Below are 16,956 nucleotides of genomic sequence, written 5' to 3' on the forward strand. Positions count from 1 at the left end.
AAACAGTCTCAAGCTTCCAGAACACTTGTAAATACAACAGTATTGACTTCTTGGCTGGGGGGGAGGGCTAGTTTTCAAGTCAGGGTCTCTCTTTGTAGCCCTGGCTATCCTGAAACTCACTCTATAGACCAGGCTGGCCTCAAACTTAGAGATCCACCTGCCTCTGCCTCCTGAGTGCTGGAACTGAAGGTGTGAGCCACCACCACACCCGGCCTTGTAACTTTTTCTCATGAATCAAATGAAAGTAAGCTTCGGGCTAGATGCCACGGCAGCTTGTGTACCGCAGTGACAATTTCCTGAAGTGAAGAACACGGTCCTGGGCGAGGGGCTGTAGCTCAGTGGCAGCGATGGCCTCGTGCTCTGAACATGTTCAAAGATCACAATTGCTCTGCTGGGCGTTTTTAAGGCTAAGGTGTTTCCCTAGCATTTCACCTCCTTTCAGGGGGTACACAGTTTTCCTGGCTGGCCTCATTTTGCAGTGTAACACAGGATGACCTTGAACTTCTAACCCTCCTCCTCCTCCCAAGCCTTAGGATGTGCTATTACACTTAGTTTGTGTGGTTTGGGGGATTAAATCCAGAACCTCAAGCCTGCTAGGCAAGAGCTCCAACCAACTGAGCTATTGTCCCAGGCTTTAACGCTCTTATTCAAGGCCTCATCAAACATACCCAGTAGGGGCTTCTTCCCTATGGTCCCAAATTCACATAATGAAACTGAGCTCCCCATGCAGTGGTATTTGTAGAGAGGCCTTTGGGAGGTAGTCATTAGCTCCCTTCTAATAAAAAGTGACATAGCCAGGTGCAGTGGCCCATGCCCTTAATTTCAACCTCAGGAGCCAGAGGCAGCAGGAGCTTCATGAATTTGAATCTACATAAAGATTTCTAGGCCAGCGTGAACTACATACTAAGACACTTGTCTCAAAAAACAAACAAAACAAAACAAAAAAAGACAACAACAGAAAAAGGCCAGCTTGGTTTAGGACTGCATAGACATAGAGAGATCCTATTTAAAAAAGAAAGAAAGAAAGAAAAGAAAAGCCAACCTAGTTTAGGACTGCATAGAGAGATCCTATTAAAAAATAAAAAAAAAATAAAAAAAAAAGCCCACAGAGTCGCTCTGCTCCTTTTACGACATTAGACAGTAAGATGTGTCTATGAACCAGAACATGGGCCCTCACCAGACACTACATCATGGGCCTCCTGGCTTCCAGAACTGTCAGAAATGAATGTCTGTTGCTTATAAGGCATTTCATCAGCCTGACAGACAAAGGCATTAGCAGGGAAAATCTATGTGGCAGCATCTGAGCGTGATGACGCACACCTTTCATCCCGGCACTCGGGAGGCCAAAGCAGGTGGATCTCTGAGTTCCAGTCCAGCATGGTCTGCAAAAGCAAGTTCCGGGACAGCCAGGGCCACACAAAGAAACCCTGGGCCCAGCTAGATGGCTCAGCGTGTACAGACACTTGCCTCCAAGCCTGAGGACCTGAGTTCCACCCCCAGAGGCTGGCATGGTAGAGCAGAACTGACCCCCCAAAACTGTTCTCTAACCACACACTCACCCTGGCACATACACACAAAATGAGTAGATGTCATTTTTAAAAATCGGTGACGACCCTGCTAATTGTCCGTGAGTCCCCCCTCAGCTCCTCACACCCGAGGGTGCATCTGTGTGTGTGCTCTGGCATGTGTGTATGAGCTCAGCGGCGGGGCTCTTGTCTCCAGTTCTCGGGCCAGCTTAACTGCTAAGGTGGCTGGCTGGAGGGTCAAACTCTGTGTGGAGTGAGGCTTCCGCCTGGGGACACCCGCATGAGGAAGGAGGAGGGTCGGCATCACTAGCACCAGGTACAAACATTTTATTTTTCTGTAAAGAACAAAGTACAAAGAGGCCGGGGAGGGGAGCCAGCCCCAGAGGGGCAGCAGGCAGGCCCTAGGCCCGGAGATGGCCATGGAGGCCCAGGCAGCTACCCTAGGATTTTACCAGGGCCTCCAGCGTGATGATGGAGAAGGAGCCAAGGGAGGTTGCGCGGAATCCCAAGATGGCCACTGGGGTCACACGAAGCCTGGCTTCATGGAGGAGCGGCGGCAGTTGGGGCAACTCCGAGTACCATTGTTCTGCAGGCACCTGTGGGGCAGACGGCTCCGTCCCTCACCCAGGCCAGGCTTACTCCGGACCCTGGCTTGTGTCTTCCTGGCTCCCCCGGGCTCCTGCTCACTTTCTTGCCCGCCCTGCACCCGAGGCTTCCGGGCTGGGCACAGTGGGCATGTGCTCCCACCCCAGGGCTGACCTGAAGGGGTCTTTCTGAATTCCCCTTGGGATGACGGTAGGAATGAACACCCACGGGGGTTGCCTTCAGTATTGTTAGTGTGACCTGGGGGGTGCTGCCTGCCCAGCGAAGTCCTCACCTGAGATGAAAGATGTGGGAGCAGGGCAGGGCCTGGAGACGGCTGTTCTTCTCCCCGATGGACTCGCCACACAGGCCACAGTAGAGCTCCGTGTCCTCCACACACTCGTGAAACCTCACCACGTGCGTGCGCAGCTCACGCTGCAGCCCTTTGCTGCGGTAGATGCCCTCGCTCAGGCAGTGCAGTTTGAGCTGGCTCAGCTAGGGCGGTGGGGATAGACTCCATGAGGGACTAGAGGAAGGGCAGGGTAGGAAGGTGCTGGTCCCCCCACAGCCCTGCCTTGCTGTGGGAACTGGGGAAAAGACTGTCTGCTCCGAGCCTCGGATTCCCTTTGAACAGAGAGTGGGTGAAGCCAGAGGTGAGAAACACGGGGTCCCATGCTTTTGTTTTGCGATAGGATCTCACAGACATAGCCCGAGCTGGCCTCAAACTCACTGTATAGCCGCGCCTGGCCTAGAACTCCTGATCCTCTGCCTCCAGGTCCCAAGTTCTGGGACAGGTGTGCCCCACCATGCCGTGTTCCTAAATGATTTTATGGACCAAACCTGCTGCTGTGTTGCCCCTCCAATAACTGATTTGCTCTCTTATTTTTATTGGATATACATTTCTGATCAGCCTGATGCCTGGATAAACATGAGTGGCTGTGGTCCAGCCCAAAGCAAATATCCTTCAAGCATCCTAGCTGGGCTCTGCCCCGGGAGCCTACAGAGATGCACGTTTTCTAGAAGACTCTAGGGCACACGAAGCTTTCTCGTGTCTGGATACACCTGAGACATCCGAAGACACTACCCCTACTACAGGCTTTGGCATGAAGACACGCCAGCTGGTGGCTGGGACCTGGACCGTCATCTGTGGAATGAGAAAGCTCACAGCGAAGGCAGCAGCCGGCATTTTTGAAGAGACCCAGCTACCAGGTACCCAGCCCTTGAGGAGTAGAAGACGTTGTCAGGGCTGTTATTTTGGTTTTGTTTTTAAGATTTACGTGTATGTGTAGCATGTGCACGCATACATAGTGCCCACGAAGAGAAGACATCTACCCCACGGAACCGAGAGGCTACCAGGAACCCAGCGATCCTCCAAGCTGTGAAATGCCTGCCTGGCCCCACAACTATTCTCTGGGAGGGAGCTGGAGATCCGGGGGGTTGGGGCGACTGCAAGTACGTTCCAGGGGGCCAGAAGAGCTCAGGGCTCAGGCAGGGTCTCACGTACCCCAAGCTGGCTTCCACTCACTACATAGTCAGGGAGAACCTTGAACTCCAATCCTCCTGTCTCCTCCGCCCAAGTGGTGGGATTACAGTGCGTACCATCATACCCAATTTTCCTCCTTTAGCTCTGGACCCCAGACCCAGGAGATATAATTATGTCTGACCTTATTTCCCACCTCTTCAGCCAGGTCCTGGGCTTTCTCAATGGCATCCAAAGCCTGAAAGGTGAGCAGAGGCCAGAGCTGTGGGCAATTGGACTGCCCTTGGCTCATAGCAAAGAAATGAAAAGTGGGCCTTGGGAGAGAAGCAGGGGTGGAGCCATTGCCCTGTGAGAAGGCAGCAGGAGGGGCTGTGTGAGCAAGTTACATCCTGCCTTAGTTTGTGCAGACACTATGGGCAGAACGTGACTGCCTCGTGGGATGCTCCGCCACAGTAAAAAGGAATTTAAGAAGACCAGGTTTAGAGCCAGCACTCTGGGAAGCAGAGGCGCAGGCGGATCTCTGTGAGTTCAAGGCCAGCCTGGGTCCACAGAGTGAGTTCCAGGACAGCCAAGGCTACACAGAGAAACCCTGTCTCAACAAATAAATAAATGAATGAATGAATGAATGAATGAATGAATGAATGAATAATTAAATAATTAAATAAAAGACGACCGAGTTGAAATGCTAGCTCTGGCCCTTTATAAACTGTGGGTCCCTGGGCAAGGCCTGGGCCTTCTCAGAGTGTGGAGAACTCCTGGGGATGTCTGGGCCTCATGAAAGTCAGATGTTAAATAAAGAGGACACGTCCAGCACAGTTCTCCACCACCACCCCGGGGGTGTTGGCTGAGTAGTCCTAAACTGTGAGCACCAGAGCAAGCTTTAGCCACAGGGAAGGCCTCACCTTGTCCAGCACCTTCCTGGCCATCCAACACTTGGCCACGCCTAGCAGCACGTGCACCTGCCCCAGGCGGTTTCCGATCTCGGTCATGATGCTCATGGCAGAGTCGTACCTAGGGAAGGCTGTCTGCAGAGCCAAGCAGGATTGGAACTGGGGTGTTCCAGACCCAGAGTCCCCCCCACCTCATCCTGGTGACCTCACCTCCAGGTCCCCACGGCTCCGGTGGATATCAGCAAAGCAGAGCAGACAGAGTGCCTGCAGCGGTCGGTCCCCATGCTGCAGAGCGATCTTCATGGACTCCTGCAAAGGAGGCTGGCGGCTCAGGCAAGGTCATGTGATGCTCTTACGGGGTGTCCTATACCCAGAGGTCCCTCGGAAGGGATAGATGGGATCGCCACATCCTCAGAACCTAACACACACTTGTGGTTGGTGAGGCACCTTACACTGAACCACTGTTGTCTGATGGACGGAAACTAGACTCAGGGAGAAGCGCCTTCATCAGGACCAAAGGAAGAAGCAATGCCATTTGAACCCGAGTGAGGGAGCTTCAAGGCTGGGTCTTTCTTCCTTTTCTCTTTTTATCTTGTGTGTGTGTGTGATAGAAATTGTAAGTTTATTAAGAAAAAGATTCTCTTGAGAATGGTGTGGGCTAGAGAGCTGGAACAGCTCTGAGACTCAGAAGCCCACCCATTCCCCACCTTTTTTTTTTTTTTTTTTCTCTTACAAGGGCTCCCAATGAAGTCCAGGCTTGTCTCAAGCTAAGTGATCATACCGCTTGCTTCTGAGTGCTGGGCTTACAGGAAGTGACGCTGTACTTGTCTCTGTTTTATTAATTTTTTTTTTTTGTTCTTTTTTTAAAAGACAGAGTCACATGTAGCCCAGCCAGGCCTTGAACTGTGTAGCTGAGGATGATCTCGAATTTCTGATGCTGCCTCTTCCTTCCAAGTGCTGGGATTATAGGTATGAATCACTAAGCTGGATTTTATGTAGGGCTAAGGATTGAACCCAGGGTTTTGTGCACGTCGGGCAAGCGCTCTGTCAACTGAGCTACGTGCGTAGCTCTTATGTTTTACATAAGGCTGTTCAGAGTGGCCCACAGAGGCTCCTGGGGACAGGGAAGCTCCTTGCCCTGAGGATGAACCAGAAGGGAGTGAGGTCAGTGTATGAACCAGAAGGCAGTTTATGAGAGAAATACACTCTTCAGGTGCTTGTTAGCAAGCCTCTGGGGGGGGTCCTATGGGCTCTTCTAGAAAATAGGGGACCCTGTGTCCTGGGCCTGAGAGCCTCTCCCACCCCCATCACCCATGTGCTTCCCAGGCCATCACACCTCACAACACTCCATGGCGCTGCCCAGGTGACCCAGCAGGCGGTAAGCCACAGCCATGTGGTACTGGCTCATGGCCCGATACTTGAGGCTCCAGCCTTTGCCATAGTCGTTGACAAGCTCTGCAGCCTTGCAGGGAAAGAACAGGGCTTTCTCATAGTCCTGCATGGGGCACAGAACAAGAGGGGGACTGAGAGGTAGGAACTGACCCAAACCCAGGTCTCCAGGCCTGTGTTCTCTGACAGCCAGAGCGCCTAATGATTTGTTTGGTTGGTTTTGGTTTTGGTTTGTATGTTTTGTTGTTTGTTTGTTTGTTTGTTTGTTTGGGTTTTGGTTTTTTGAGACAGGGTTTCTCTGTGTAGCCCTGACTGTCCTGGACTCGATTTGTAGACCAGGCTGGCCTCGAACTCACAGAGATCCTCCTGCCTCTGCCTCCCTGAGCGCTGGGATTACAGGTGTGCGCCACCACTCCTGGCGAAATTGAAATTCTTTAATATATATTTGTTCATTTTATGCATGTGTGTTACTGAGCATGTGCGCTCCGTGAGTTCAGCACTGAGAAGAGCAGCAGTTCTAGTTCTTCCTGGAACTAGAGTTACAGGAAGCTGCGAGCCGCCCAGCTGAACCTAGGTCTTCTGGAGAGCCATGAGTGCTTCTAACTGCCGAGCCAGTTCTCTGACCCTCAGGAAATAATTGAGTTTTAATATGTCCAGAATTTCCCTTGAACACTTCCCCTGAACTTGCAGAAACCCTAGTATTTTCAGTCCCAGGAAATCCTTCTCGAGTGCTTACCCTCAAACACACAAGAGCCCTCCCCTCCACACAATGCCCTTCTTCCCACTCATCAGGAAAACAGAGCTTTGGAGCGCCCTAGTCCACATCTTGTACCTATCTTGGCTTCCTTCCTATGCTCCAGCCGTGACGTAGGAAGCCACCCCCAGGCACAGGCCCCTGCACCCGCATCACCTAGGGCTCTCCGCTCAATCATCTACCACACACAACCACGCCCTGTCGTCTCTCTCCTCCGTTAAAACCTAAAGCAAGGCCGAGTGTGACATTGCTCACCTGGAATCCCAGCACAAAGGCAGTGGAGGCAGGAGAATCAGGAGTTCAAGGCCGGCCTCGGCTACTTGTGGAATCAGAGGCCACTCTGGATACATGAGCCCCTGTCTTTAACCACCCACCCAAACAAACAAACAAATGGGCCAAAATTTTTCATCTTTGAGAAGAATGCTAGGTTTAGGTTAGAAATAGCCCTGTTGTGTAAATTCCAGTTATTCTGACACGTGGAAAGATTTAGTAGCACAGAGTGGCAGCAGTGAGCAACTAGGGACCCACATCTAGACTTGAAAAGGAACATGAGGACTTCACACCTAGTCCAAAGATGTTCAAAATGAGCCTGTGGCTCTTCATTGTATCAAAACCAAACCAAACCAAATCAAACCGAAACAGACAGTAAATTAAAAATGTACTGTCAGGTAGTGGCACACGCCTTTTATCCCAGCACTTGGGAGGCGGAGGCAGAGGCAGGCAGGTGAATCTCTGTGAGTTCAAGGACAGCCTGGTCTGCAGACAGAATTCCAGGACAGCCAGAGCTACATGGAGAAACCCTATCCTGAAAAACCCCATAAACAAACAAATAGGAAAAAGCAGGACACCTATATCTCTAACAGCATCCTTACCCAAGCTGTGTGACCTCATCTCACCAAACTCATTGGGGGTAAAGGAGGGGTCCCACATCTTCTCAAGGAGACACAAAAGATGGGGGAAAACGAGAGGTGACATTCCACAAAGCCCGTAATCTAGTTTCTTCAAAGGGTCATGGAAGATAAAAGGGAGAACCAGAATTTTCTATTCAGAGACATAAAAGACATAATAAGCCACTTGCTGGGTAGCTCTGGTTGTCCCCTGCTCTCTACAAGCCGAGGGTAAGGGAAGTACTTTAGGATAAGCAGAGACATGTGAATCAGACAGGGCATTCAGGACTATTTAGCTGCTATTCTGAGATTCTGATGATGTTGGTGTGCATGAGAAAAGTTATTGTGGTTATGTAAGAAACCATCAGTCGGGGCTGGAGAGATGGCTCGTTGGTTAAGAACACGGGCTGCTCTTCCAGAGGTCCTGAGTTCAATTCCCAGTCAGCCACATGGTGGCTCCCAACCATCTATAATAGGATATGGTGCCCTCTTCAGTCATGAGGGCACACATGCAAACAAGAGTACCATATGTGTAAATAAACAAATTTTTAAAATTTTAAAAAGGGTCCCTGGAAAACAAATATTGTTTTCAGAGTTTAGTGATGTGCATAAAACCACTTCAGAGTGAAAGGTGAGATGCTGGGCTAGAGGGATGGCTCAGCAGGTTAGAGCACTTGCTGCTTTTGCAAAGGACCTGGGTTCAATTCCCAGCGCCCACACTGTAGACCATAACCACCTATAACTCCAGGTCCAGGGAATCCAGTGCCATTGTCTGGTGTCCACAAGCAGTGCACACATGTGGTGCTCAACCACACACACACACACAAAGCACCCATAACGCATAAAATACAAATGAATAGATCTAAAAATTCCTCTACAGCTGGATGTCACACTGGGTTACATGAGACCCACTAAGTCCTGGTGATTGGAGCTTTTGGCCACCAACTCTACCAAAGTTCACACCCCACCCTTCTGCGTGGCTTCCCACCTCCTCACACTCCACTCTCAGCTCTGCGGCCTCCTTTTCTCTTGGCCTGATGCGTATTCCGGGATTTCTGCCTGGCTCACTCCTCTCCCTCTCCATCACTCACTGGCCACTCTCTTAAAAACAGTGTCCCTACCCCTCATCCTGGTATTGCTCACTTTTTTTTTTTTTTTTTTTTGAGACAGGGTTTCTCTGTGCAGCCCTGACTGTCCTGGAACTTACTCAGTCTGTAGAGCAGACTGGCCTCAAACTCAAAGATCTGCCTGCCTCTGCCTCCCAAATTCTGGGATTACAGGCCTGCACCACCACGCCTGGTCCCATTTATCTTCACATGGCACACAATCAACTTCCTGATTGTGTTAACTGTCCTTCTCATCCAGATAGAACGGAGATTCGTAAGAGACCCTGCCATTGTCTTTGTTGCTACAGACACAGAGTCCAACAGTTCATGAGATGTAGTGGATCCTCAGTAAAAAAAAGAGACAGACAGAATTTCTCAGTGTAGTCCTGTCTCTTCTGGAACTTACTCTGTAAACCAGGCTGGCCTGGAATTCAGAGCTCCACCTGCCTCTGCCTCCCCAAGTGCTGGGATTAAAGGCATGCATGCATCACCACCACCTGGCTCTGTAAATATATTTTTTCAAGACTTATTATTTATACAGTAGTCTGCCTGCATGTACACCTGCATGCCAGAAGAGGGCAACAGATCTCACTATAGATGGTTGTGAGCCACCATGTGGTTGCTGGGAATTGAATTTAGGACCTCTGAAAGCAGCCAGTGCTCTTAACCTCCGAGTCATCTATCCAGACCCCTCCGTGAATCTTTAAAAAACTATTTATTTGATATTAAGTGTACTATGTGCCTGAGTGTACGTGTATACACTATGGGCATTCGGCAGCCTGAGGCAGTCAGAAGCATGGGACCCCCTGGAACTGTAGTTACAGACAGTTGTGAGGCACCATATCAGTGCTGGGAAGCAAACTTTGGTCCTCTGCAAGAACAGCAAGGGCTCTTAGCCACCACTGATCCATCTCTCTAGCCCCACCTCAATGTTAGACAAATGAATCTTTACATCCCAGCTGTGAGCCCTACTCATCCTCATTTATACCCAGACAGCTCAGGGTCCAGAGAAGAGAGGTGACTTGCCCACGACCACACAGAAAACACAGATTTCCTAGGTCATCTGAGAGATGGGGGTGTGAACCCTGGCTCTACCTTCCTGGAGTTCTGGTTTCTCGTTCGCCACACCCCTATCTAAAAGGAGGGCTGAGGGCGGTGTCCATCAGGTGTGTGGTTCCTAAGAGGCTCTTGGGGCTTTCTTGTGCTGGACTTGGAGGAAACAGGTGCAGCCCTAGAAACCATGCCAGTTTATGGATGCCAGAGAGTTTGTGGACCTGTACGTGCCACGGAAATGCTCCCTGACCAAACGTGTCACTGGTGCTATGGTCCATCCAGAGATGAATGCAGCTGAGGTTCACCAGAGCACAGGCAGTTCAAAACCTATGCCACCTGTGGGGCCATTTTCTGGATGGGTGAGTCACATACAAATTCTCCAACTGGCTAAGCCTAATGGCATTGTCCCCAAAGAACTTCTGGACAGGTGAAGTCATTGGAATATTTATCCTAGTGAGAATCCTGGCCCACAGAAAAGGCTCTCCAAGAGCCCCAAAGCCCACATCGTCGTGTCCTCCCCTCCCCCGAGGACCCAGACCCACCTTGACCTGGGCATAGAAGCTGCCCAGGCTGCAGCAGACACGGCACTCCAGCATCGTGTCGTCGTTGTTGTGGGCATAGCGCAGGGCCTTCTCAAAGCTCTCGAGGGCCTTCTGGAAGAGGCTGAGGCCCAGGAAAGCATTGCCCATGCTCAGGCTGACCTGCCCCCCAAGCTGGGCACCAGCCCTGGTGCCAGGCAGGCCGAGGCAGGTCTTGCAGTAGGAGATGGTCTTATGGAACTCACACAGCTTCTCATTGCTGCGCGCCAGGTTCAGGTAGCTTTCAAGCAGGAAATCGGCATCCTCCAGCTCCCGGGCGGTGTCAATCTGGACCACAGCAAACTGATCCCGGGGTAGTACGTTGACAACACTCAGCCATGGCTCAACCTGCACCCCCTAGGCGCCACACCCAGCCCCACCTCACGACCAGAACAGCAGACCTCAAAGCTCAGACTCATAGCTTTCACAACCTCAGGTCCATCCTCCCAGCCTCCAGCAACAGCATAGAAACTTTAACCCAAGCTCAGGGTAGACACCACCCTTTCACCTCCAGCCTCAGACCTGGAGTCTCCACCACTGACCAGCCTCACCCTCCAACTTAGAGCCTGTACCTCCAGGCAGCAAACTGCAGGCTAGGAGGTCTGGTTTTGAGATCTCCGGACTCTGCCACCCAATGCCTGAGAACCTGTCTCAGAGGCTCTGATACTGAAGCTAAAGGCCATAGGCCCAAATCTGAAGCTCCCCAGCCACCTAACATTCATGGTCTTCCATGCAGAATCAAAAACGTCAGAACCAGCCACGAGCCCATGAGACACAGAGGATTCTCAGACAGCTTCAAGGGGGGCTGGGAGTTGGAAGCCACACAGCACAGCCCTGTTACCAGCCCGTTCACAGCACCCAGGCCCTCCCACAGCACCCAGGAAGGGTACATCTACCTTTAGCATCTCTTTGTAGCGGCCCATCTCTGAGTGTGCTGTTACCAGACAGCCCAGCACCCGGAAGCGGCCCACGAGATCAGAGCCCTTCTCCAGCACCTTCATCCACAGCTGCAGTGCCTTCTCTGTCTGGTTAGACTGGTACAGCTGCAGTCCTTTTTCGATCTGTTGCTTTGTCTGGTCCTGCCCCATCCTCCCACAGCCTGGCCACTCAGGGAAAGACTGTGCTTGGCTAGGTGTCTCTAGACCCTCATGGTGCTGGACCCACAGTGCCGCTGCCCACTGATCTCTGGGAGGGAAAAGCAACACCAGGCAGGAGCTGAGCGGGGCCTGGATGGTCAGCGGGCGCCACCCTGGAAACGAGGCTGGTTCAGCCCCTGTCTGCAGCTGTCCCTGCCAGTTGGGGCCACGTGGCTTCTGAGGAATGTCAGCAGCAAGGTCACGAGGGTGTCTGCCGTACCCACCCAAAGCTGAATGGTGGCTTCCCCAGGGACACAGGCACTCTGCCGCCTGGGAACCTGTTTGGATGCCCCTTTGACACTCTGGCAATGGCCTTGATGCCACTGGCAGGTTAAGCTCTCCTGAAGCCTTGCCAAAGGCTGTCTGCCAGGATGTAGGCAAGCGTCAGGACAGGGGTTTTGACAGCAGGAAAGAAGCAGGGAGGACATTGGGCATACAGGCATCAGGGAGGTGGGGAGTTTTGGATTTGTATGTGTATGTAGATAGATGATAGATAGATAGATAGATAGATAGATAGATAGATAGATAGATAGATAGATAGATAGATAGATAGAAGACAGACAGAAAAATAGATACAGGTAGGTAGATAGAAAGAAGAGAGACAGGGCTTCTCTGTGTAGTCTTGGCTGTTCTGGAGCTTGTTTTGTAGGCCAAGCTAGCCTCAAACTCAGATATCTGCTGGCCTTTGTTTCCCAAGTGCTGGGACTAAAGGTGTGAGACCCCCACACCTGGCTAATGGAATAGCTTTTATCCCCCCCCCCCAAGATGGGGTTTCTCTGTGTAGCCCTCTCTGTCCTGGAACTCACTCTGGACACCAGGATGGCCAGAGGTCAGCCTGCCTCAGCCTCCGAGTGCCGGGATTAAAGGCATGAGCCACCGTCACCAGCTTCACCTCTGCTTTTCTTCCCAGTTCCTTCTCCCCCTTTTATTCTTGCAATTTATCCATCACTTAGACACTTAACCTGGGCACATGCCCACACTGTTCGTAACACCTCACCTTAGACAGCTGTCGCAGAGGCCTGGTTTCCCCCTAACTCCCTAAGCAAGTCACACAGCTCTCTGGGCCTGCTTCTCCCTCTACACAGAGCACAGTTAAACTCTCACAGCCGTGTGGTGGCTCACACACAACATGGCACAGGGCGTGCCAGCCTGGCTCTACTGGCTTGTATTTCTGTATTAGCTGTGTGAGCACAGAGAATTTGGGCAAATCACTAGCCCTGAGAAAGAAGGGCGAACAACTAGTTCTAACCCCCAGCTCAGAACGCAGCTGTATGTGCGTTTAAAGAGCTAATTAAGGTGGGCTGTGATTCAGCTCTAAGAGATCCGGCACCCTCACACATGCAGGCAAAACACGAATGCACATAGAATAAAAATAAATCCTTTTTTAAAAGCTTAAGGCAAAGTGAGGGGTGACAGGGCTGTATGGCCTTTTCTGGGGACATATGACACGTCTTTTTACCAGGCAGACTTGGGTGGAACTGTTTTTTAAAAAGCGGATTTATCTGGGTGTGGTGGTACACATCTTTAATGCTGGCCCTTGAGCGGCAGAAGTAGGTCTACATAGCAAGTTCTACATATTGAAACCCTGTCTCAAAAACATGCGCACTCGTGTGTGTGTGTGTGTGTGTGTGTGTGTGTGTGTGTGTGTGTGTGTGTATGCATGCATACTCAGGGGCCTGCAGAGGTCAGAAGAGGACATCAGGTCCACAGGAATTAAGAGTTACAGACAGTTCCATGTGGGTACAGGGTATTGAACTGGGGTCCTCTGGAAGAGCAGCCAGGGCTCTTAACTGCTGAGCCATCTCTGCAGCCCAGGAACTGTTTCTTTGGTGTACACCCTAGTTTACCCTGATTAACCAGTGAGTTCACTGGGGTTATTTACAGTAGCGTGGGTGATTTAGGTAGCTCCGTTACCGTAACACCCACTCAGTTTAGGGATGACCTCCAGAAGCTGCATCACTGGATTCCTTGCCCAGGTTGCAGGCAGCCCCACTGAAGGGTCTCCCCAGCCCCCAACGATTACATTTGGGTGGGAGACCTCGAGTTGAAACTTCACGGTGAGTTCTAACATCCCTTAGCAGTCCTCACAAAAAGTGGGGATATTTGTTGTTTTTTTCTGGGGAGATGCAATCACCTTGGCACCCTACACGGGCCACCAGTAACTGACCAATGAAGGGATTCCAGCTCAAGTGACTTTCTTACGATTACTTACAGAATCAGGGTATCTCAAAGGCAGCTTTATCACTGGACAGCCCACCCCGGCATCAGTGAGGAACTCCACATCCCTGGAGCCTCCTCCAAGCACAGTCCTTCCAACCAAGTCTCAGCTCACTCCCCCCACCCGCTCACAAGGCTACATAACCTTACAGTTTCCTTGCCTTCTTGAGTCCTGAGTTTCTCCTCTCCCTCCCCGAGGGAGGGCATTACAACTTGGAGAAAATAGCTTCATAATATTGGAGTGGGCCTTAATACCTATTTGGGTAAGTGATCAGGACTTAGACAGGGAGACCATGTGAAGCTGAGTATGCGGTACACACTGATAATCCCAATACTTGGAGGCAGGAGGCTCAGTTCAAGGACATCTTCGAGTACAAAGGAGTTTAAGGCCAACCCAGGCTACAAGAGACTGTCTCAAAACAAAACATGAACTCAGGCGGGACCAATTCTTGAACATGTTCAATTTCTAGCTTCTGAAACTGAGTGCCCACAAGTTTACCCACTTGGGACGCTTAGACCATGTACTGGCTCAGCCACGGCCTTCAGTGACTGGCTCCTTCAGGTAGCAGAACTTCTCCTTAGGAGGGTATCAACACTTACAAAAGATTCGTTTTCATTACTGTGTATTGTTTTTGTGTGTACACAAGGTGGGGTATGTACCTATGAATGTAGGATTGGTGGGGGTGGCAAGTGCTGAATGCCCCTGGGGCTGGGGTTATAGGCAGTTGTAAGCTGCCCCATGAACATGGGTCTTCTTCAAGAGCTGTGCATACCATTTATATATTTGCTTATTTCTATGAGACAGGCTGTCTCTACATAGCCCTGACTGGCCTCATGGAGACCCGGTTTGTCATGCCTGGCAGCAACTGGCAACTGCCAGCTAAGGCACCTCTCCACACCTGTTTTCTTTTTAGGGTCAGTGTGATGGTTACTTCTGTCACCTTGCCAAAACTTAGAATTACTGGGATAGGGATCACTTTGGCTTCTATCGTCCCACGTTCCTCGGTATTGGGAGGGCTAGAGCTGCTGCAATACCCTGTGATAAAGATTGGATGATGATTTTTAGACCCCCTCCTTTTTTAGGGGGGGAGGGGAGGAAGGTTTCAAGACAGGACCTCTCTGTATAGCCTTGGCCATCCTAGACTTGCTTTGTAGACCAGGCTGGCCTTCACCACGCCTGCCTCTTCCTTCCTCCCACGTGCTAGAATCACAGGTGTGCGTGCCCGGGCCCCTCCTTTCTCTAAAAATGTTGTGAGCCACCTTGTGGTGGCCGAGAATTGAACTCAGGACCTTTGGAAGTGCAACCAGTGCTCTTAACCTGAGACGTCTCTCTAGCCTCCCCACCCCCACCCCTTTTTGGAACAGTGTCCCAAGTAGCCCAGAATGGCCTCACACTTGCTGCGGAGCCAAGAATGACCTTGGCACTTCTGACCCTCTGGCCTCTAACAACCTAGAGTATTAAGATTATAGGCAAGCGCTTTCACATGCAGTTTCTGCAATGCTGGGAACAAAACAGGCAGATACTTTACTTATCTGGGCCACATCCCTAGCTCATTTCGAGACCAGTTTCCTCACGTAGCCCTGGTGGCTGTGAACAATGTGAGTCTCCTGCCTTGGCCTATGTCTTGAAATTATGTAGGTGTCCTCCCTGCCCCCTTTCGTTTTTTAAGACAGAGTTTTCCTGTGCAGCCTAGCAGTCTTGAACTTGCTTTGTAGACTGGGCTGACCTCAAACTCAGAGAGCCACCTGCCTTTACCTCCCAGAATGATGGGATTACAGGCATGCACCACCATGCCCGGCTTGCCTTGCAACTAGGGTTATGGATGCTTGTGAACTACCATGTGGATGCTGGGACTCGAACCTGGGTCTCCACAAGAACAAAAACTACTCTTGGCCATTAAGCTATCTCTCCAGACCCAGAGGAGTTTTCTTTAAAGTGAAGCACCCATCTAGAGCAATCTGGTCACTGACTAATAATGCAAATATTCTATGCTGTGGTGGTTTGGATTAGAAAGGCCCCCATAAGTTCATATATTTGAATGCTTGGTCCCTAGTTGGTGGAACTGTTTTAAGATTAGAAGAGGCCTTGTTGGAGAACATGTATGTAGGCTTACAGGTTTCAAAAGCCCACAGTAGGCCCAGTCTCTTGCTCTCAGCCTCCAACTTGTAGGTAAGATGTAAGCTCTCAGCTAGTACTCCAGCACTGTAACTGCCAGCCTGCTGCCACCCTTCCCACCACGATGATCATGGATTCACTAAGCAAATATCCAATTCCATAATTTCTTTTACAAACTGCCTTGGTTATGTTTATGCTCTTCACAGCAATAGAATAGCCAAGACACTGTAATGTAACAGCAGTGTGCCAAACGTAGCTTTTGAATACTTGAAATGTTAAGACACAACTGAAAAAACAATTTTACTTTAAAAAAATATTATTTGGGGCAGAGAAGATTGGCTTAGCAGTTCCAAGAAGTTGCTGTTCATACAGAGGGCATAGGTTCAGTTCCTGGTACACACTTGCAGGCTCACCATCTTTAACTCCAGTTTCAGGCACTCCAACCCCTCTTCTGAGCTTCAAAGCCACCAAGCACACACACGGGTACACATACATATATGTAGGCAAAACATTCATGCATACAATACACACAAATCTTAATTTGTTTTTGTTCCTGTGTAGCCCAGGCTGCCCTGGCACTCAGAGATGTGCCTTCTCTGCCTCTGGAGTGCTGAGATTAAAGGTGTGTGCCACCACTGTCCAGTAAATCTTAAGTCTTTCAAGATTTTATGTACATTGGTATTCTGCCTGCTTGTGTCCATGTGTGTCAGGTCCCCTGGAAGTGGAGTTATATACAATTGTCAAGTGCTGAGAATTGAACCTGGGTCTTTTGAAACAGTGCCCTGAAAGGCTGAGCCATCTCTCCAGCCCTGACTTTTTTTCTAATCATCTTTACAGAAGCTAATGTGGAAAATGTTTGAGACAATATAGGTCTAGAGCACTGGTTCTCAACCTGTGACAGTATCAAAATAGCTGTCATGAAGTAGCAATAAAATAATTTTATGCTTGGAGGTCATCACAGCATGAGGAAGGCTGAGAACGACTGGTTGAGGGAGTTTCAGGATGAGGCAAATAACAGCAGAGGCAAAGGGAAGGTAGGATGGGAAGAGGTAGTAGACGGGTACGGTGATTTTGAAACAAGATGGAAGACAAGTTCAAAGGGCTGGGAAGGGCCCAGATGGTTGGTAGGATATTTATTGAGTAGATTTTGAGAAAGAAAAAAGCCTCAGATAAAAGGTCCCATCCTCTGTGATTACATTTACTGAAAATAACCAGAGTACACAAAATGACTGAAAGCACATT

The 16,956-nt window shown here is 50.3% G+C and overlaps 1 protein-coding gene across 1 annotated transcript; it reads right to left on the minus strand.

Moving 5' to 3' along the window:
• Window positions 1-1,845: 1,845 nt before the first annotated feature.
• Rapsn (receptor associated protein of the synapse) lies at window positions 1,846-11,415 on the minus strand. The gene is made up of 8 exons (XM_055604367.1): window positions 11,142-11,415; window positions 10,210-10,548; window positions 5,815-5,973; window positions 4,689-4,787; window positions 4,491-4,613; window positions 3,773-3,826; window positions 2,404-2,603; window positions 1,846-2,122 (listed from the first exon to the last, which is right to left on the minus strand). The coding sequence occupies exons 1-8, from the start codon at window positions 11,331-11,333 to the stop codon at window positions 2,050-2,052; spliced, it is 1,239 nt and encodes a 412-aa protein (XP_055460342.1). The 5' UTR covers window positions 11,334-11,415; the 3' UTR covers window positions 1,846-2,049.
• Between the last annotated feature and the right edge of the window lie 5,541 nt (window positions 11,416-16,956).

Source organism: Psammomys obesus, unplaced genomic scaffold (genome assembly GCF_907164565.1).
Source record: "Psammomys obesus unplaced genomic scaffold, mPsaObe1.curated_primary_1811, whole genome shotgun sequence".
Taxonomy (NCBI): domain Eukaryota; kingdom Metazoa; phylum Chordata; class Mammalia; order Rodentia; family Muridae; genus Psammomys; species Psammomys obesus.